This window comes from Pagrus major, chromosome 5 (genome assembly GCF_040436345.1).
Source record: "Pagrus major chromosome 5, Pma_NU_1.0".
Taxonomy (NCBI): Eukaryota; Metazoa; Chordata; class Actinopteri; order Spariformes; family Sparidae; genus Pagrus; species Pagrus major.
In genome coordinates, this window is record NC_133219.1 from 25,955,487 (window position 1) to 25,976,677 (window position 21,191).

At 41.0% G+C, this 21,191-nt stretch overlaps 1 protein-coding gene across 1 annotated transcript; it reads left to right on the forward strand.

Annotated features, from left to right (window-relative positions):
- Positions 1–1,984: 1,984 nt before the first annotated feature.
- Positions 1,985–20,840, forward strand: LOC140995675 (NACHT, LRR and PYD domains-containing protein 12-like). The gene is made up of 7 exons (XM_073465753.1): positions 1,985–2,071; positions 5,804–5,923; positions 9,022–9,108; positions 13,241–13,326; positions 13,428–13,601; positions 14,345–14,518; positions 20,831–20,840. Exons 1-7 carry the CDS (start codon positions 1,985–1,987, stop codon positions 20,838–20,840), a joined length of 738 nt encoding a protein of 245 aa, XP_073321854.1.
- Positions 20,841–21,191: the final 351 nt, after the last annotated feature.

Genomic DNA, 21,191 nt, shown 5'->3' on the forward strand with positions numbered 1-21,191 from the left:
ATTCAAAAACGTTCACCTCTTCCTTGCTACAAAAGAGCAAGGAGGGTGGTCTGGTCAGACATGCTACTCAGAGAACCGGTTATGCAGGTAACCTTCAGCTCTTTTTGTAGCATTCGTTTTGGGTCTCACAAAAATACTGACTCCTGGATTGTTGGGGCAGATGTTACCTGGTGGCCAACTGTCCTGAGAGTTAGACATACTAAGGTGTAGCCACACTAAGCACCGAATGGGCTAATGGAGGGGCTGTAACATCAAGCTTGTAGAACCTAGTAAAGGTGTGTGGGAAGGCCCAACTTGCTGCAGCACAAATCTCCTGAATGGAGACCCCCCCCGGAAAAGGGCCCACAAGGTGGCGAGGCCCCTGGTAGAGTGTGCACACAGTCCCTCTGGAGGCTGCAAGTCCTTAGAGCTATAGCCTAAAGCAATAGCCCCCAGAATCCAGTGAGAGAGCCGCTACTTTGAGACAGGTTTCCCCATGAAGTTCTTTGCCCAAGACACAAAAAGTTGGTCACCTTTCCTACAGCACTTAGCCTTGTCCATGTAGATGTGTAATCTTGACACAACATATGTAACTGCTGATGCTCCTCTAAGGAGAACGGTGGGGGATAAAAGGACACCAGTTCAATTGAGGAACATGATCCCAACACCTAAGGCATAAAGGCAGGGTTCCAACAGATACGTGTCCGCTGCGTTACCGCTCCACCACAGCAGCGGAGCTGATCGGTTTCACTCTAGTCTATGTGATAACTTCCACCAGGCCCGCTGCGCTGTGTGTCTGCTGCGTCCCAGCTTTGGCAGTCCGCAGCCCTCCGGAGCAGATACGCAGGGCTTCTATATCTGGCGGATGCCGGAGCACGATGCAGCAATTCAGCCAAATTCAGCACAGAGCAGACACAAAACAACAACATGACATCCGGTTAATTTTCAAAATAAAACACTCCGTGTTGATGCCAGCACAAAAACCTCAAAAAAGAGACAAATACAAGCTCTTCTTCTAATCCTTCGGTCAGGAACACTTCATGTTGTTCATACCTACAACTGCGGTCGCGGGTGATTCTGTAATTATCGCGGGAACTCCTCGGTCTCGTAACTCCAGCTGTTTGGCGGAGCTGCGCTGTGGTGGACTCAAAACGCAGCTGGTGGGGGTTGCCGGACGATGGAGCAAAACCGTACTGGAGCCATAATGCAGCGGACATGCATCCAGTGGATTCTTAGCATTAGGCTGTACATTTACTCTTGCATTCTCAGAAGAGAACTTTGTGCATGCTTGGTGTAGTGAAAGAGCATGAATCTCACCAACTCGTTTAGCTGAAGCAAGAGACAGCAACAAGGCTGTCTTTAAAGTCACCATTTTCAGCCATTTTTCTCAAAAGGTGGGGCCAAAGGGGCATCCAAAAAAGTGGGTAGGCCCCAGGATGGAGCCAAAGGTTTAGAGACATGGAGCCAATGGTGTGCGCTCCTAATGAAGCGGCAAACCAAGGGATGCTGCCCTGCGGCTTTCCCCTCGAAACCAATGTGGCAGGCAGAGATAGCTGCCAAGTAGACCTGAGCACTTTCTGCCATGAAGGGACCTTGACGAGGGGGCCCTAGCATTCTGGATGGTCTCAATCACGCCAGGAGGGAGACCCCTTGTCCTCAGGTGGAACCACTCACAGGCCAGGCCAACAGAGCTAGTCTTACTGGATGGGGATGAAATGTTTTTCTGCACGCCTGGGACAGCAGGCCATGGCTCTCTGCAAAGGAGCTGGGTTATCTCTGCCAGCCAGTGTTTTGACAGCCAGTGAGGAGTGATCAGAATAATCAACAGGCCCTCCTCCCTCACCCTGGCTAGGGTTGGGGAAATCAGAGCTATTGGAGCGAACGCATATAAGAGAACACAAGGCCATTGATGGGCCAGTGCGTCCACCCCAAGAGGCGCAGTCTGTGACGAGGAAGAATGCGCAGTGTCCTGTTTTTCTCCCTTCACAACCAAAGAGGTCTACAGATGGCCACCCGTACCATTCCCAAACCAGACTCACCACATCTGGATGAAGTCTCCATTCTGCATAAAGGGGTTCCCCCTGGACAGAAGGTCTGCTCCACGGTTCAGTATCCCTGGCACATGTGTGGCTTTCAGGGAAAGAAATGTTTGCTGCTCCAGACAATCAGTCTGTGTGCCAGTGTGTGTAACTGACTGGATCGCAGCCCCCCCGTCTGTTGATGTAAGCCACAACAGTGGTGTTGTCTGTCTGGACCAACACATGATTTCCTTTCAGAACAACTCCAGGTAATTTATATGAGATGAGTGCATGTGAGGACCCCAGGTCCCGTTTACAACTCTCCCCTTGAACAGGCCACCCAGCCCAAGAGGGAGGCATCCGTTGTGACTACACTACTGTCCTGCATGGAACAACACCCATAGGCACTCCCTGAGTCAAGAACCCTGCGCCTTTCCATGGGATTTAATTTAATTTAATTTAGTTTATTTGATAGGGACAATGCAGGTTAACATAGTACCACTTCCACTCGTTACAAACAAGTCAATGTGACTGATGTTCTGCATACAGAGATTATAGCTAATGCTAGTTTCCAACTCCCGTCCCTAGTTAGGCTTTTAGTAAAAGAAAGAAGGTAATAAAAAAGACATCAAAATTACATACCAATACAATAAAATGTACAATACATCTAAAATCATACCAAGTCATGACCCATTAAAAATGCATACAGCTCTGATTTTGTTTCAGCCAGACTTTAACATTTTTATTAAAAATCCTAATGTCTCGGGTTAGTTTTATTTCGGTCGGTAGTGAGTTCCACATCTGGGAACCCTTTATAGAGAAGGCTGATTGCCCAAAGGAGGTCTTACGGCACAAGATTTTACAGTTACCACTTGCTGTACCCCTGGTGATCCTATCACTATTTTGTCTGCTAAAAAGACTGCACAAAACATCTGGTGCCAAGCTCTGCAAACACTTAAAAAACAGTTTAACAGAGGAAAATTTTAGGAAATTATCAGAACTAAGCAAATTATACTGCTTCAAAATGTGACAGTGATGCCACCTTATTGGTTTCTTGGCCATTATTTTTAAGGTTTGATTATACAGAGATGCAATTAACTTAATTGTAGTCGGAGAGGCCTGACTCCACACTGTAACACAATACGACATATGAGAAAAAATCATGGCATGCATATAAAGCTGTGCCGCTTTGATTGGTATATGATGTCTAATTAGTTTGAAGCAATTTAAATTGTTTTTTATTGTTTTTGATATCTTTTTGACATGTTTGTCAAATTTGAGTCTGGAATACAGAACTACACCCAAATATTTAAAATCCTTTACCATCTCAATTTCCTCCCCCTGCAATGTTATGCAGAATTTTTCTGATTGTGGTATGTTTTTGAAGCACATGGAAACTGTCTTTTTCTTATTTAGGGTGAGCTTGTTATCATAAAGTCAATGACATACCCTGCTCAAAAATGAAGATAATATCTCAGCTGCCTCACTTGATGTCTTAGCTGATGCGTATATGACTGTGTCGTCTGCATAAAGCTGACAACCAGCCCCCGGACAGCTTTCAGGCAGGTCGTTAATGTAAAGACTAAAGAGCAACGGCCCCAAGATTGAGCCTTGAGGAATGCCAATCTTATTTTGTTGAGGAGCAGACTTTTTTGGGTCAATTCTCACACATTGCTTTCTTGAATGTAAATAGGAAGCAAACCAACTAAGACCTTGTTTGGAAACATTTCATTTTGACAACTTTGATAGCAGGATGTCGTGGTTGACAGTGTCAAATGCCTTCTTTAGGTCGAGAAACACTGCACCCACAACATTACCCCATCCATAAAACACTTCAGATTTTCGACAAAAGAGCAAATTGCTGTTTCTGTGGAGTGTTTATGTCTAAACCCAAACTGCTCAGGATATAAAAGTTGGTTTGACTCTAAATAATTAACTAGTTGTTCTGTCACAACTTTTTCCAAACTCTTTGACATTGCAGGGAGTATAGAGATTGGACGATAATTGCATAGCTGGTCTGTGTCCCCTGATTTAAAGATGGGAGAGACAACAGCTGTTTTCCATTGATCTGGAAACCTACCTGACGTTATAGAAAGATTTATTAGATGAGTTAATGGTTTTATGATAGAGGAACTATGCTGCTTAATAAAAGCCGTGTCCAAGTTAGACACATCTTGGGATTTTGAGCTAGTTAATTTGTCTAATATTTTGCTGATTTTTAGTTTCGTTGACCTCTCTGATGTAAAATGAATTGGGTAAATCTTCCCTTACAATGTTATTCAGTAATAGAGGATCAAAACTTTGAGCAAGTTCCTCAACTGACTGAATAAAAAAACGATTAAACTCGGCTGCAATAAGCATACTATCTGTTGTGGGTTGTCCACCGATCTTCAGCTCTCTTATCTTATTATGCTTGGGTTCTTTATTTGTTAGTTTGTTTAAATGCTTCCAAAGGGATGCAGGGTTGCCTTTGGCCTCCTCTATTAACTGAGAAAAATAGGAAGCTTTTGCCTTTCTTAAAACCATTGTCACTTTATATCTAAGTCCTTTGTAAGTAAGAGGATCAGTGGACAAGCCACTTGACAGAGCTGTTTTGAGAGCGAGATCTCTTATTTTCATAAGTAGGAAGATCTCACTGTTTAACCAGGGTAGGCGAGTCTTCCTCTGTGAAGGTTTATTTTCACAGTGTATTTCTCCACCACCCTGGTTAAGCTATCAGTCAATGAATTGCAACATATATCAACATCATCCATTTGCAGAGTATTGTCCCAGTTAATTTCTTTAATATCCTTCTCAATCTGTATGATTTTAGTCTTGGGGATTCCCATTTTTGTTTTTTCTGAAACTTTACAGGGATATATCTGAAGGTGTTTTTTTGATAGTTTCCTTACAGCCAAGGTCATGTTATGGTCAGATAATCCCATTATTAAATTATATATTTTTGTTATCCGTTCCTCTCTATTAGTGAAAATGAGATCAATCAAGGTTTTACTAATTCTAGTTATTCTTCTGGGTGAGTTGACCATTTGTTGAAAGTTGTATTTGGACATGATTGTTTTCAATTTTTGTTTACTTTTCTTGTCCAGCCAATTGATGTTATAGTCCCTATATATAATAGTCTCTGATTTGTAATCAAGCTTTTTCATAACATCTTGCAAATCTTTGTAAAAAGAAACATTGTGTGATGGGGGGTTATACAAAATCACAATACTGAAATTAGTCTGAGGTGATAAAACTACATTCAGAGCAAGACATTCAAGAGAGGTGTTTAGTTGTATTTCATTACAATTAAGGGTATCTCTGATATAAATCAAAACACCCCCTCCCTTGCCAAAAGATCTGTCCTTTCTGTAGCAAACAGAACCAGGGATATTTATCATGTTTGTAGGAATATTATTATGAAGCCAAGTTTCACTCAGACAGAGATAGTCCACATTTGACTCTGTGAGTAATGTATGAATCTGATCTCCTTTTGCAATGATGCTTCTTATGTTAAGATGTCCACCTAAAATCCCCTTCGGCTTGGATTGTGAATCCCATATCACTTTAGCATGGTTGACAGTCTGGAAGAAAAGATATTGTTTTTGTTTTCGCGCTGCTGGAGAGTCAGTGGGCTTAGCACCCACCTCTCCTTGTCGCAGCTTGGTTGGACTTCCATCCCCCGCGTGCATGTCCCTCATGCTGGGCTCAGGCAGCGCCTGCACGCCTTCTGACCCACCTGCCAGCCCGTAGTCCACGGGGAGCGTGGCGCAGTCCGTCCGGAGTCCACACCGTTCACCGTCCGCTTGTACCATCTTCCGGTTTAGCTCCACCTGCACTCGCAAGTGGCCCAGGCTCAAGACATACCCATCCAAGCAGAGCGCTGCACCATCCCACCCCGCATCGCCGCTGGGAGCCAAGCCCAGGGCCGAGACACCTCCATCCAGGTCAGGCACCGCACAACCTCACTCCGCGCCGCCGACCGGAGCCCCGGCCAACTCGGCAGCTGGTGTGTGTCTCGGCGTGGTGTAATCGCTGGTAGTTTGAAGGATTACAGGTGGCCCCAGATTCAGTTGTATATCACCGGCAAGTAGTAACAGTAAAAATATTGTCTTTGCTGCGTGCCATTTATCCTGTTGGTTGGAGGATTTGACAGCTTTAGATTGACTGCTGTGTTGGCCATTTCGTATACAGATTGAGTAGATGACGGTTTGTCCGTGTCCGAAAAGGTTCAGTTTAGTGCTTCCAGAATAAAGTCCTGTCACCCCGTTGTTTAGGGATTGGTTAAAACTTATTTCTGAATGAAAACAGGAGCTGATTGAGATAAGTAGTAGCCAGCTACACAGCAGCAGCATGCAAACTTTTCCTTTGTTTGCGTGACGGTTCTTCGCCAGAATTCCTTGTTTTGTTCCTTTTGTTTCTTTGCAGCGTTACTAAACGGCTGAAATGCACGATTGAAACCATTTTTAAACATACCCCATAGCAGCAGGATAGTTGTTAGTAACTGGATACGAGTGGAGCCTAACAAACCACCCCCATCCTCTGTCGCCATGTTCCCCGTCATATGCGATCCTGGTTTCTCCGGTCCCGACTGCTCGCAGAGAGGCTGCCCCGACGGCTGCCCCATCATACAGGGAATCAAAATAAAAAAATTAACACTGCTGTGCGAGCCACAGAAAGTCTTACCCTGTGAGAGCCGTGGTGGCGTGGGTCCAACCAGGAGACTGTATCCCCCTCATATGCAAGCGTACCACAGCCGCTGGCAAAATTTGAGAGACACAAACTTTCCTTTGAGAAAAAGGGCTAAACAAGCTCTGAGGGCTTGTAACCTTTCCCCTGTTAGCCACACTCTGGCCTGAGCTGAGTCTATGAATAGGCCTATAAAGGAGATGTTCTGAGAAGGGAGAAGAACACTCTTTTCTAGATTTATTTCTAAACTTAGATTTACTTAATACTTAAGTGTTCTGTGAGTAACTTTGTGTGATCTGCTGCCACCTGGCGGGAGGACGCTACAATAAGCCAGTCGTCGATGTACATGGCTACCCAAATGCCCCTCCTCCTCAGCAGCCCCACAGCCGCCTCAGTGCATTTCACAAACACTCTTGGGCTTAATGAGAGACCAAAAGGGAGGACCAGATACTCGTAACTTATCCCTTGGAAGGCAAATCTGAGATACTTCCTGTGTCGAGGATATATTGGGATGAGGAAATAAGCATCCTTGAGGTCGACTGAGGTGAACCAATCACCTTGGCGCAGAAAACGCAGTAGAGATATGTGTTAACATGCTGAATTTGTAGTTCCTGAGGTGCTTGTTTAGATCTCTGAGGTTTAATATTGCATACATTCCCTGCCCCCCTTTTTGGGAACCAGGAAATATCTTGAACAAAAAACACTTTGACTGTACTTGGGAGGAATAGCTCTTATCACTTTCTTGTCCATGACAGTGAATTTGAGCCTGTATTCCCTGCTTAATGTTCTCAATACCCACTGTGAGTTTGTGCATTCTGACCAGCTCACTGTTCTCATAGACAGCGGACTGACTGGCCATTCTGACATACATGGAGTAAGAGCTCCCTCCTGTGGCATAGGGACACAGCACAACTTGTTTGGTACTGCGCATGCCCAAGACGTAATGCTTGCAGCAGGTGTGTCTATGCCCGAATGAGGTCTCACTCCTACTGGGAATTGTTTTTCAACAATGCTATTTTTAACTGCAACCTCGGCACAACGCTTAATGGGACAGTCGGGGCAACTTTATGTCTGTGTAACAGTGAGAAGTGCTTGTTACACATGTTTTGGGGCCACTGTGGGTTTCCACCTGTTGCACATGGTCTCTGCTTCTTTTAATCGGGTGCAAGGCTGGGTTGAACATTCCGTCTTCCACACGCCAAACAGAACTGAACTCTGGGAACATGCCCGTGAATGGAGTTGCTGCAGCAAGTGGAGCCGGCCTGGGGGGCTGAGCTGTTCCGCTCACCACATCCTGGGGATATGCGCCTGGACCGCTAGTGCAGCCGGCTTGTATGCCTTGTCTGTCAGACTGGATTGGAAACGATCTGCCTTCGATGGTAGAGCGGACCCTGGTGACGACAGGGATATTTTTGGGTGGAGATGAGCCATCACCACGGGCCCCACCGGGGGCATGTTGCAGAGTCCATGTTTCTCTGTCTTCGCAGTCAAGCATGGAGCCGCAAGCCACAGGATGCCTCTCTCTGTACAGCAAATTCCTCCAGCAATTGTGGAAACATTTGTAGGAGTTGTTTGCCCATCCTCTTCACCTTAGGCAGCTTTTTCCCGTCATAACTAGACCTCGTAGCTTCAGCCTGAACCTCCGGCCATTGGATTTTGAGCTTGGCAGTGGCGCGTTTGCACACGTCCTGCAAGTCCAAGTCCAATATTGGAACAAATATAACGAGTCGGAACTGCCATTGAGGGATGAGGTTTTGCCACTTGGCCCGAAAGTGCAAGTGAAGAGTCGTTGTCGTCGTCATCCTGATATGAAATGAGGAGACCGTCAGAATCATTATCCATCATTACATCCAGACAATCTACCAAGCCCATTGCTAAGTCAGGACTGGCTAAGTCCTGAGGCAGTGGGTCGATGAGGTCAAGTTGATCCCCCAGCTAGGCAACATTGCTGTTCCAGCTTCGAGGGTCATCGGCTCAGCCAGCTACAGTGGAAGGGTTAGGGTTAGGTTTGCTGTGGAGCTAATGTTATGCTGTTATGTTATGTGCTTATGCTAACCTGGTGTGGTTAAGTAAACGCATCAACCAGCGTGTTGTGACTTTCAGGCGGATTAACGTTTATAGCGTAGAATTGCTACTTGGTACTGTGTTGGCTCCATCTAATTTCTGAAAAATGAAATTAAAGATTTCTATACAGTAACACTTTGACAAAGTTGCTCTTCTATTTTAAAAAGCTCATTGATTAGGACATAGTAATATTGATCTACACATTTAAAAGCTGAACACATCTGATTGGATAATAAATGTTTAAATAAATGTTTATACAATTGTTGATCTACATAATTTCTTCTTTATTCAGATTGGGTTGGTGCAATTTGACAACGACCAGCTGTGCTTCTCTCAGCTCAGCTCTGAAGGCCAACCCCTCCCATCTAAGAGAGCTGGAGCTGAGACTAAACATGCTTTTGGATTCAGGAGTGAAGTTTTTGTGTGATTTTCTGCAGAGTCCACACTGTAGACTGGAGACTCTGAGGTCAGTTCACAGAATCTCTGTTGGTATTGTAGATCCTATAAATGTAATTAAAAACTGAACCCAATTCATACATAACTTAATCATGAAGGTGTACATTTCCTTTTGTTCAAATTTAAAAAAATGTTAAACCAAATTTAGTCTGCAGTCACAAAAGACTAGAAAATGTCCACTGTTAGTTGTTTAAGTAAATTGAAGTTTAGCTTATAATTTCTAGTAATGGTCATATCTTTATAAAGGAAGATCCTCAGAGGTAAGGTTGGTTGAAACACAATGATATTGATCCTCTCCAGTGCATGTGCGTGCACACACACACACACACACACACACAGGGATGTTGTGAATGAAATATAGTTAATATTGTAACATGGCAAGAGTGGGAAGATGACATTCATATTTATTCATATTTAAGTTAATTGAGGATTTAAGAGACCAATGGCATGGTTGGTTCAACCAACGATTTATTGTCATTCAATTTTTAAAAGTTTTCAGACATCCAGCATTTGACATCCTTGAGACAGCCAAGGAGATTAGCTGAACTGCTGGGGTTAATGGACTGAAGAGAGATGTATAACTGAGTGTTATCAATATAACAATGGTAAGACAAGTGGGGTTTTGAATGATCTGGCTGGAAGGAAGCATGTATATTGAAAATAACAGACACAAAAATAGATCCTCAAGGAATGTCACAGCTACGATGAGCAACTGAAGAACAGGTAAGAACAGAGAAAGTTCTATTGAGGTAAGAACATAGGAATTGTAGAGCTAGCACTGTTTTTGAGACAGAGCAAGAGAAGAGAGTGATCAATTGTGTAGGAGGCAGCACTCAAATCTAAAAGCACGGGGACTGATCAGTCACCTCTATCTGCTGTTAAAGGTTGCTGACTGGAAGCCTTCTCAAGAGCTGTCTTAGATCGATCAATCAGTCAGTCAGTCTTTATTTGTAAAGAAGCCACAACAGTAATAACTGTTGATATAATTTAGATATTAATATCAAAAATACTGAAAGTATACTACTACAAAAAATAATAATCCAGGGAAGAAGCCAAGTCAGTAATGAATGTGTACAGACAGAGAAAGAGTCCTCTCTCTTGCTCAGTGCATATGGGAAATCCCCCGGCAGTTTAAACCTATGACAGCATAGCTTAGAGCCTGTGCAGGCCCTAACTATAAGGTTTATCAAAAAGGACATTTTTAAGCCTACTCTTAAACACAGAGAGGGTGTCTGCCTTCTGAACTGACACTGGAAGATGGTTCCACAGGAGAGGAGCTTGATAGCTAAAGGCTCTGCCTCCTATTCTACTTTTGGAAACTCTAGGAACCATAAGTAGCCTTGCATCCTGAGGTCCAGCATTAGAGTGGAGGTAATAGGGTGCTATGAGGTCTTCAAGATATGCTGGTGCCTGGCCATTAAGGGTTTTGTATGTGAGGGGAGAATTTAAGATTCTATTCTGGATTTTACAGGAAGCCAGTGCAGAAAGGCTAATAGGACTTCTTGTCAGTACACGCACAGCAGCATTCTGGATCAGCTGAAGGGTCTTAAAAGACTTACTGGGGCAGCCTGATAAAGGGGAATTGCAGTTCCACAAAAGTGTGGACTAGTTTCTCTGCATCCTTTAGTGACAGGATTTTTGTAATGTTCTGTAGGTGAAAGAAGGCAGCCCTTTATAATTTGTTTTATGTGGGAGTTAAAGGACAAATCCTGATCAAAGATAACTCCCAGATTCCTTACTGTGAGGCCAGAGTTATGCCAACCAGAGTAGCTATATCATTAGTTAATGTGTCTCTAAGATGTTTAGAGCCCAGCACAATAACTTCTGTTTTGTCTGAGTTCAGTAGCAGAAAATTGCAGGCCACCCAGGTTTTTATGTCCTTAATACCTGAATGCCTGAAGTTTAGCTTAACAGCTAAGTGTCATCTGACTTAATGGATAAGTATAATTGTGTGTCATCTGTATAACAATAAAAATATGGATAGATAATAGTGTTTTCTAATGACATCCATCATAAAGGAAGTAGTGGTCTGAGCACAGAACCTTGTGGAACACATTGACTAACTTTGGTATGTAATGAGGATTCATTGTATTTTTTTTTATTGCATTGTACTTGTACAAATTGAGATCAATCTGATAAACAGGACTTAAACCAGCTCAATGCAGTTCCTTTAATGCCAATTAAATGTTTCAGTCTGTGATGGTCAGTGGTGTCAAATGCAGAGACAAGAGCTTCATAAGATGCAATCAAGAGATCTTAAGCAATTTAGTTGGGATTGGGTCTAACAGACATGTTGATGGTTTAGATGAAGAAATTACTGAAGTAAGCTGGTGAAGGACAATGGTGGAAAAGCAGTCAATATATGTAGTATATCTGCTTTTACAGCTGTTTCTGAGGGTTCCATGTTAGAGGCTAAATTGGTACCATCTCTGATCAGTAGATGATGAATTTTGTCTCTAATAAGTAAATATGTATCATTAAAGAAGCCATTACTGCTAAATGTTATAGGGATACAAGGATCAATGGAGGTATGACTCTCTGTCAGCCTGGCTACAGTGCTGAAAAAAAAACCTGGGGTTGTTCTTATTTTCTTTTATCAATGCTGAATAATAGGCTGCTCTGGCATTATGGAGAACTTTCTTGTAAGTGTTTTAGCTTTCTAGCAAGACTAACTGAGCTTCTTCCAGTTTGGTGGAATGCCATTTCCTCTCAGATTTCAGTCATGTCTGCTTTAATATGCAAGTTTGTGGGTTGTACCATGAAGCTAATCTCTTATGCGTTATTGTTTTCTTTTTTAGAGGGGCAATAGAGTCAAGTGTCATTCGCAGAGTAAAAAGTTATTAGACATTAGTCTGATAAAAGAGAATTCTGTGGGAAAGCTATTAAATGTTCAGTTTCAATGCCATATGCCAGAACAAGGTCAAGGATGTGATTAAAACGGCGAGTTGGTCATGTACACACTGACTGGTAAAATGCAGTACCAAGGCTAACATTAACAATGTCCATGTGAATATTGAAATCACCAACGATAATTACTTTATCTGTTTTAAGGACTAACCCGACCAGGAGACACTAAGAATGAGGCTTTCGAATGAGTTCAAATTGATTAATTGGCTTAAGTCAAATATAGCTGCAACTACACCTCCTCGGCCAGTCTCAAGGAATGTGAGTATTAATATGACTCAGGGGATTTAATTCATTAAAGCTGACAATTCTTCATTACACATCCAGGTTTCAGTGAGACAGAATAAGTCAATATTATGATCAATATTAAATTATTTACTAAAACAGCTTTGATGGATAGAGATCTAATGTTTAAGAGTCCACATTTAATGTTCTTATTTTAATAGATGTAAATAATGTTGACTTATCAAGTTTTTATGTGAAATTCCTCTTTTTCCAATTGATTTAAGTGGTAGGGGGACAGACAGAGTCAATGGGGTTTTGGGGGGGTAACTGCTCTAAAAGAACTGTAGCTCTGCCTCCTGGTCCCAACTCTGGGTTGTCATGGTTTTGCACCACTTATAAACTCGGTCAGATTTCTAGATAAAAGAGCCCTCCTTTCAAAGTTGGATGAATTCCATCTCTCCTAATTAGACCAGGTTTTCCCCAGAAAGTCTTCTACATTATTTACATTTACAATGCTCACATCATGGATGTGGAGGATCCGGCGAAATTCTGCGACCGTCACGTTTAATGTGTCCACTGGCTGTTCCATTGAGAACAAAACTGGGTCTTAGAAAATACTTAAGGGCTGTGGTTAAGTTTGGAGATTTTGGCTGAGAAATATGCGTATTATGCTGATACGCTGATGATACTGATCCAAAATAGCAGAATTACTCTCTTCTAATACTAGGGAAAAGCTCATTGATTAGGACATAGTAATGTTGAACGACACATTTAAAACCTGAACACATCTGACTGGATTAGAAATTGATTTTATCTACATAATTTATACTTTATTCAGATTGAGTGGCTGCAATTTGTCAGAGATCAGCTGTGCTTCTCTGGCCTCAGCTCTTAAGTCCAACCCCTCCCATCTGAAAGAGCTGGAGCTGAATGGAAACAGCCTGCAGGATTCAGGGGTGAAGCTGCTGTGTGATTTCCTGGAGAGTCCACACTGTAGACTTAAAATTCTGAGGTCAGGCACCATTTTTTTTTTACTTACTTTTTTTGCTTTTATTTAATTATTTCAAGCAAGAATATTGTCTTCTAAAGTTACATCATGTATTCTTTATGCAGATTGAGTGGCTGCATTTTGTCAGAGATCAGCTGTGCATCTCTGGTCTCAACTCAGAAGTCAAATCCTTCCCATCTGAGAGAGCTGGAACTGGACTACAACAGGCTGCAGGATCCAGGAGTGAAGCTGCTGTGTGGTTTTTTGGACAGTCCACACTGTAGACTGGAGACTCTTAGGTCAAACACCATTTTTACTTCTGTGCTGAAATTGATATATTATAAGTTGTGGTGACATTACACTGCATTAGGAAGACTATTTTCAGTAGCATCCATGAAGACCATCTGTAATGTATTATAATGCATTATAAACATACTTATAATGTATTATATCGCACTCATAGCAATGTTGAATCATAGTTAAAAGCACTCATATTCATAATTTTCAATAGCATAAATAACCCTAACTCATTATGACACATATGTCTCTAATGCATTATCAAATACTTGTAATGCATTATAATGCACCTATGGCAATGTATAATCACAGTTAAAAGCAGTCATAGATAATCATAATGCTTTTTAACAGTAATCGTAACTCATAACGCATATGTCTCTAATGCATTACAAACATTCTTATAATGTATTGGAATGCACATAGTTATAATAACTCATACATATTAATTATGCGTTATAACAATAATCATAACATATTATAAATCATTTTATGATGACTTATTAGGTTAAGTATCGTAATACTTCATAATGGTTGGTCACTCACTGACATTTTTCTCTCAAGGATATTAGTTATACATTATGTCATATTATAATGCATTGTAATTTATAAGCTACTGTAACTGGTCATTGCGTTACATTCTTGCTAAAAATGCAAGATCACATCGTCAGCTCTGAACAGATTATTTAACATTGAATGACTTCAAGCTGAATCATTGTATTCTAAAGTTATGTCATTCTTTATCCAGATTGAATGGCTGCTATTTGTCAGAGATCAGCTGTGCATCTCTGGCTTCAGCTCTAAGATCCAACCCCTCCCACCTGAGAGAGCTGGAACTGAATGAGAACAACCTGCAGGATTTAGGAGTGAAGCTGCTGTGTGATCTTGTGGACAGTCCACACTGTAGACTGAAGACTCTGAGGTCAGTAGAGGGTTGGAGTCAGTCCATGTTGGTAGTACTATACATTTACAACACAGGTAGTATCAAAGCAAAGATCCAGAATTTCCTGTAAGCCACCAACATTTACTTGGTGAAGCTGTGAGAAGAGAATGGTGACAGGCTTAAGGATTGGACAGAAAAACAGAGGGAGAACAGGCAGCCAATCAGATGAGCCGGAAGCTTGTTGTCATCATGTTTTTGAATTGATGCAAAGACGGCTGTTATATAGTATAGTAACTATATAACATATAGTACATATAGTAACTATGTGGTCTTTACTCAGACCAGAACCTCTGTTAAAGTCCAATTATCACAGCTGAAGTTGCACTGTAGAGTCTGAACATGTAGGACTTTCAACATTATATATATATGTGTGTATATATATGTATGTGTGTATATATGTGTATATATATATATATATATATATATATGTGTGTGTGTGTGTGTGTGTTTATATGTGTATATATATGTGTGTGTATATGTGTGTATATATGTATGTATGTATATGTGTATGTGTATGTATATATGTATGTATATGTATATATGTATGTGTTTGTGTATATGTGTGTATGTATGTGTGTGTATATATATATATATGTATATATGTATGTATATACAGCTCTGGAAAAAATTAAGAGACCACTGCAAAATTATCAGTTTCTCTGATGTTACTATTTATAGGTATGTGTTTGAGTAAAATGAACAGTTTCGTTTTACTACTAACATCATTTCTCCAAAATTCCAAATACAAATATTGTCATTTAGAGCATTTATTTGCAGAAAATGACAAATAGTCAAAATAACAAAAACGATGCAGTGTTTCAGACCTCAAATGAAAAAAAGAAAACAAGTTCATATTTATTTATAAACAACACAGTACTAATGTTTTAACTTAGGGTTATTCCACCAAATATTGATTTCTGAACTCTTCCTGATTCCTGATTGCAGCTTTCATGCATCTTGGCATGCTCTCCACCAGTCGTTCACATTGCTGTTGAGTGACTTTAAGCCACTCCTGGCGCAAAAATTCAAGCAGCTCAGCTTTGTTTGATGGCTTGTGACCATCCACCTTCCTCTTGATCACATTCCAGAGGTTTTCAATGGGGTTCAGGTCTGGATTTTGGGCTGGCCATGATAGGGTTTTGATCTGGTGGTCCTTATCCACACCTTGATTGACTTAGCTGTGTGGCATGGAGCATTGTCCTGCTGAGAAAAACAATCCTCAGAGTTGGGGAACATTGTCAGAGAAGAAGGAAGCAAGTGTTCTTCTTTTCCAACTTCTTTACTCCATTGGAGAAGCTAACCAAGCAAATAGCCACATGCTCACACACCGCTCTGCCGCAGCCAGCGCTGCTCGGCTCCCACAACAGAAAACGCCGCACTCCTCCAACCAGTCCACAAATGTCCAAAGGAAAACGTCCCCGATGTTTGTCCCTTCCTTCATTATCCAACGCAGAATCCTGGCCTTCTCTCCCTGTCCCACAGTCCTCATTCCCCCGACTAAACACAGAGCCTGTCATGTCGAGGGGAAATGATGACGTCATCGGCGCAGGTGTTTCCACTACTCCTGATGCTCCTGTAATCACCCATCTATTCCTGTCGCCTTAACTAGCGGTCTATGATAACGGCTGCAAAAATCAACCTCCTGAAATTCTTATAATCGGTGACTCCATCATTAGAAATGTGCATCTCCCAGGTTCCATCACTTACTGCCTTTCTGGTGGTAAAACTACTGATTTTGTAGAGCTCATACCGTCTATTATCGATCTCCATCCCACTGCACAAACAGTTCTCCTACACGCAGGCACCAATGATGTCATGTCCAGACAATCCACTAAACTTCATTATGATCTGGAATCATTGGTCAACACTGTAGAAAGCCTTGGGAAGATTTGTGTTTTGTCTGGCCCAATACCCACCATGTTAAAAAAGCTCAGAACGCTTCAGCCGTCTCTTTAGCTTACATCTCTGGAGCTCCCCCTGCTGGACCTTCCTGTCAGCTACCCACTCAGCTGCTGGTTCCCCAATCAAAACTATTAAAACTATTGCACCAATTACAAGTATCTCACACCCTCCTCTGTTAACTAAAGAACCCTTAAATATTTCAACATTGATTAAACCCAGACTCTACAAACCAAAAAACTGGAGGTGGTGTGGGAGTGGTGGTGTGCATGTTGAAAACCTGCGTCGGCTGGATTGCACCCAACGATTGGCTGATGAAGAAGGCCAAAATCAAGATGGCTCTCCTAAACGCCCGGTCACTATCCAACAAAACTTTTGTCCTTCGTGACCTCTGTAACTCTCATGCCTTAGATTTAATGTTTATAACTGAGACGTGGTTGCGTGATGGGGAAGTTGCACCCCTGCTGGAACTTTTTCCTCCTGACTGTAGCTTTTTCAGCTCTCCTAGGCTGACTGGTAGAGGTGGGGGAATTGCCTCATTTTTTAATAATAGTTTTAAATGCAAATAATTTCATATTGCGATCATTTCACTAGTGTTGAATTGCAGCTTTTCACGATAAACATACCATCTGTTGTTCTAATTGCTGTGATTTACCGTCCACCGAAGTACAACGATCAGTTCATCCCGGAATTTACTGACTTTTTATCCAGATTTATTTTACATTACGAGAAAATACTGATCGTTGGTGACTTCAATATTCACATTTGTTGTAATGACAAGCCTCTGGTTAAAGACTTCTTAAATGTTATCGAGTCTTTTGATCTCATACAGTTTGTTTCTGGACCAACACATCAGCATGGACACACATTAGGTCTGGTTCTAGGCTATGGGTTGTCTGTGTCAATGAATGAATTTTCTGTCTTGCCAATTTTAGATCACTCGGTGTTACTTTTTGATATTACAATCCCTAATCTATTTTCCTCTAAAAAAACATCCCCAAATATGAGGTTGTCTCGTTATATAGGACCTGGGGCCCTGAATGATCTTAACCTTAGACTGCCGTCGACAGTTAACTCAGTCTTCACCCAATCCCTCTCAGTGGACAGTCTTACTGAAAACTTTAATAGTGCACTCCAGGGATTGTTGGATTTGGTGGCTCCAGCAAAGTCTCGGAAGTGCTCTCAGAAAAATCCCATGCCCTGGCTAAACGAGGACTTGTTAAGTCTCAGAAAAAGCTGCAGAAAACATTATCAAACATGGCAAGACAGCCTGACCACTTACCAGTCCAGAATGTCTGCCGCGAAGGCAGCCTACTACTCTAATCTGATTTTGAATAACAAGCACAACCCAAGGCTGTTATTTGACACTGTTTCTAAGTTGACGCAAGATCGACAGCTAGTTATCAGCACTGACCTCTCAGCAAAGGATTTTATGGAATATTTTAATAATAGAGTGGAGGACATCAGATCCAGAGTAACCCAGACTTTTGCTGGGGGATCAGACTCTGTTGTCAATATACGTAGCCCTGTAGAACAAGGTCTCTCCGTTTTTGAACCTACCTCCTTGGCCGCTCTAACTAAGATCGCTATGGCTGCAAGAAGCACGACCTGCTCTCTTGATCCTCTCCCGGCATGGGTTGTAAAGGAGCTTTGGCCAACGCTAGGTTTATATATTTTAGATATCCTTAATCTCTTGCTAGCCACTGGAGTGTTTCCGTCATGTTTTAAGACCACTGTGGTTAAACCCTTATTAAAGAAACCAAATCTGGATGCAAACTCCTTAGCTAATTATAGACCAGTCTCAAATCTAGCTTTTTTTATCCAAAGTCTTAGAGAAAGTGGTCTCACACCAACTTTTACAGTTCCTGTCTTCGAATGATCTATTTGAGCCACTACAGTCTGCCTTTCGTGCTAATCAGTCTACAGAAACAGCACTCACAAAAGTGGTAAACGATTTATTATTGGCCCTAGATTTGGAGACAACATCTGTCTTGCTGTTGTTAGACCTTAGCGCTGCGTTTGATACAGTGGATCATGATATACTTTTGGACAGGCTCGAAAACTATTTTGGCATCTCAGGCCAGGTGCTTAAATGGTTAAGATCTTACCAGTCAGATCGATCTCAATGTGTTCTATATAACAACAGGTTTTCTGAGTCTTGCCCTGTTAGGTACAGGGTTCCACAAGGCTCGGTCCTAGGTCCACTGCTGTTTTCATTATACTTGGCACCACTAGGTCTGATTATGCGTTCTTTTGGAATTGTTTTTCACTGTTATGCCGATGATTTGCAAATATATATGCCAGTTGTTGCAGAAAATGGGTCTTGCTCTGATAAACTTACAGCCTGTTTGGCTACTGTGAGGACTTGGCTATCAACAAACTTTCTGCTGCTTAATGCAGCTAAGACCGAAATGATAGCTATTGGACCGGCAAAGTTATGCCACCGGTTTGATCACTTTACTGTGTCTCTGGATGAATGTGTTATTCACTGCAAGGATAAGGTAAAAAATCTTGGAGTGCTCTTTGATCAGACCCTTTCATTTGAGTCATATGTAAAGGACGTGACAAAAGTAGCATTTTTTCACCTCAGAAAAATCGCTAAGATCAGATCTATCCTCTCATTAAAAGATGCAGAGACTCTTATTCATGCCTTTGTGACTTCAAGGTTGGACTATTGTAATGTGCTTTTATCGGGGCTGCCCAAAAAGAGCCTTCGTGGTCTGCAGTTGGTCCAAAATGCAGCAGCCTGTATGCTGACCAGATTGTCACGATATGAACATATTAGCCCTGTGTTGGCCTCTCTTCATTGGCTCCCTGTTCGGGTCAGAGCCAACTTCAAGGTGCTGTTGTTGACCTACAAAATTTTAAATGGTCTTGCTCCAATCTATTTGTCAGACCTTGTTAACACCTATGTACCTGTACGGCCTTTGCGCTCCCAGGCGAGCGGTTGTCTGAGTGTCCCAAAGGTAAATAAAAACACAGCCGGTGAGCGGGCTTTTTCCTTCCGCGCACCTACTCTGTGGAACAGTCTTCCTCTGGACATCAGGCAGTCATGTTCAGTTGAGGTCTTTAAAGCCAAGCTTAAGACCCACTTGTATACTGTCACATATGAGTCCTAGGTGTTTTGCCTTTTCTTTCATGTTTGAATTGTGTGTTTTATTGCTGTGTATGTTTCTATATGTTTTTAAATGTTTTGTAACTGTACAGCACTTTGATGGAAAGTGCTCTATAAATAAAATTATTATTATTATTATTATTATTATTATTATTATTATTATTATTATGACCACAGCAGTGGTTTTTATACTCTTCCTCGTTAATTAAGATTTGGGTACAGGTGATCACCTAATAAGTACCTCATTAAATAGAATGAGGTGTGCTGGACACTGGAATGGAATGGCTGTCATACATGTAGAGATGCTGATTTCAGAAAAATTTGCAGTGGTCTCTTAATTTTTTCCAGAGCTGTATATGTATATATATATATATGTATGTGTATATATGTGTATATATGTATGTGTATAAAACTTTACCATAATAGTAATTACCACTAATTAACATTTCTAGTAATAATTTACTAATGATACTGTTGTTAACAAAGGTACTAATTTATAGATTATTTTCAAAGTTTATAGATGCTATGAACATTAGTTAATACAGTAATGAACTAAAACAGTTTATAATACAATAAAAATGATTAAGTAGCTGTTAACAAGTATCTCTTTATTATTATTATTATTATTATTGGTAAGAGTTAATAGGTCGCTTAAAGTTGCTAAAGGTGTTAATGAACATGTAGGCTATGTAATGCAGATCACAGCTTATCCATTTTTATGAGGAGAAAACTTTATAAACAAAGGATTAACCTTGACCAAGTCATAAGCTGTAGGATGGACAAGTAAGTGGACAATCATTGCCTTTAAAAAAAACATTTACAGTTTTCCCTTAATCAAATCACTTTACAATGAAATTCATGACAAACATATAATTAACATCTTTATCAACCATGTACGCACCTTAATTAATTTGTAAACAATTAATACTATAAAAGCAGTCAGTAATTGTTAACAAATGTCTCTCGTTAACAATTATTAATGAACTATTGGTTAATGCTTATATTGTATTGACTAATAACAATTTGATAAACTTTTAAATAAAGTATAAATGAATACCGCAGTTAACATGAATGCCATGAGTAAATGATAACTAAGCACATTAGTTAACAGTTACGGTTTCTACATTAACTAATGATAATTAATGTACCCCTTGTAAAGTGTTACCAATATATAAAAAGTAGATGAAATACCAAAATGTGCATCACTGACTGACACCTGAATAGGTCTCTGTAAACATAGATTATGATTTCTGTTGTCTGTCTTTTTCTCTTATCAGATGGAAGTGATCCCTATCAAAGTGTGAGTAATCGGAGAGATGGTGATGGTGTTGAGAGAAGATCAGCTGTGTCTTGATGATCCAGAGAGGTTGATGCAGCTGAATCACCTTGTGTGTGGAGAGGTTCTGACTGGACCATGTTAAAGGGCATCACTTTTTGTTGAAAAGTAGGTGCTCAGATGATTTAAAAAAAAAAATGGTATTCAACATTGATTAGGCAAGGTAATGGGAGATACTTAAAGTCACTATCTTATGTACTGTACAATCTGACAAATAGATTAAATGATGTTAAATGTATTACATTCATTACATTTCTAGGTCCTGGCTATTTTCTCAGAACATGTTTAACATAATATGCTTG

What these genes read in the sequence shown, in the direction of transcription:
- LOC140995675 (XM_073465753.1), top strand. Translation starts at nt 1,985, where the DNA reads ATGGCCACCCGTACCATTCCCAAACCAGACTCACCACATCTGGATGAA. An exon ending in GGGTTCCCCCTGGACAGAAG is followed by an intron (nt 2,072 to 5,803) that starts GTCTGCTCCACG and finishes CTTCCGGTTTAG; the next exon opens with CTCCACCTGCACTCGCAAGT. An exon ending in GCCGAGACACCTCCATCCAG is followed by an intron (nt 5,924 to 9,021) that starts GTCAGGCACCGC and finishes TTCTTTATTCAG; the next exon opens with ATTGGGTTGGTGCAATTTGA.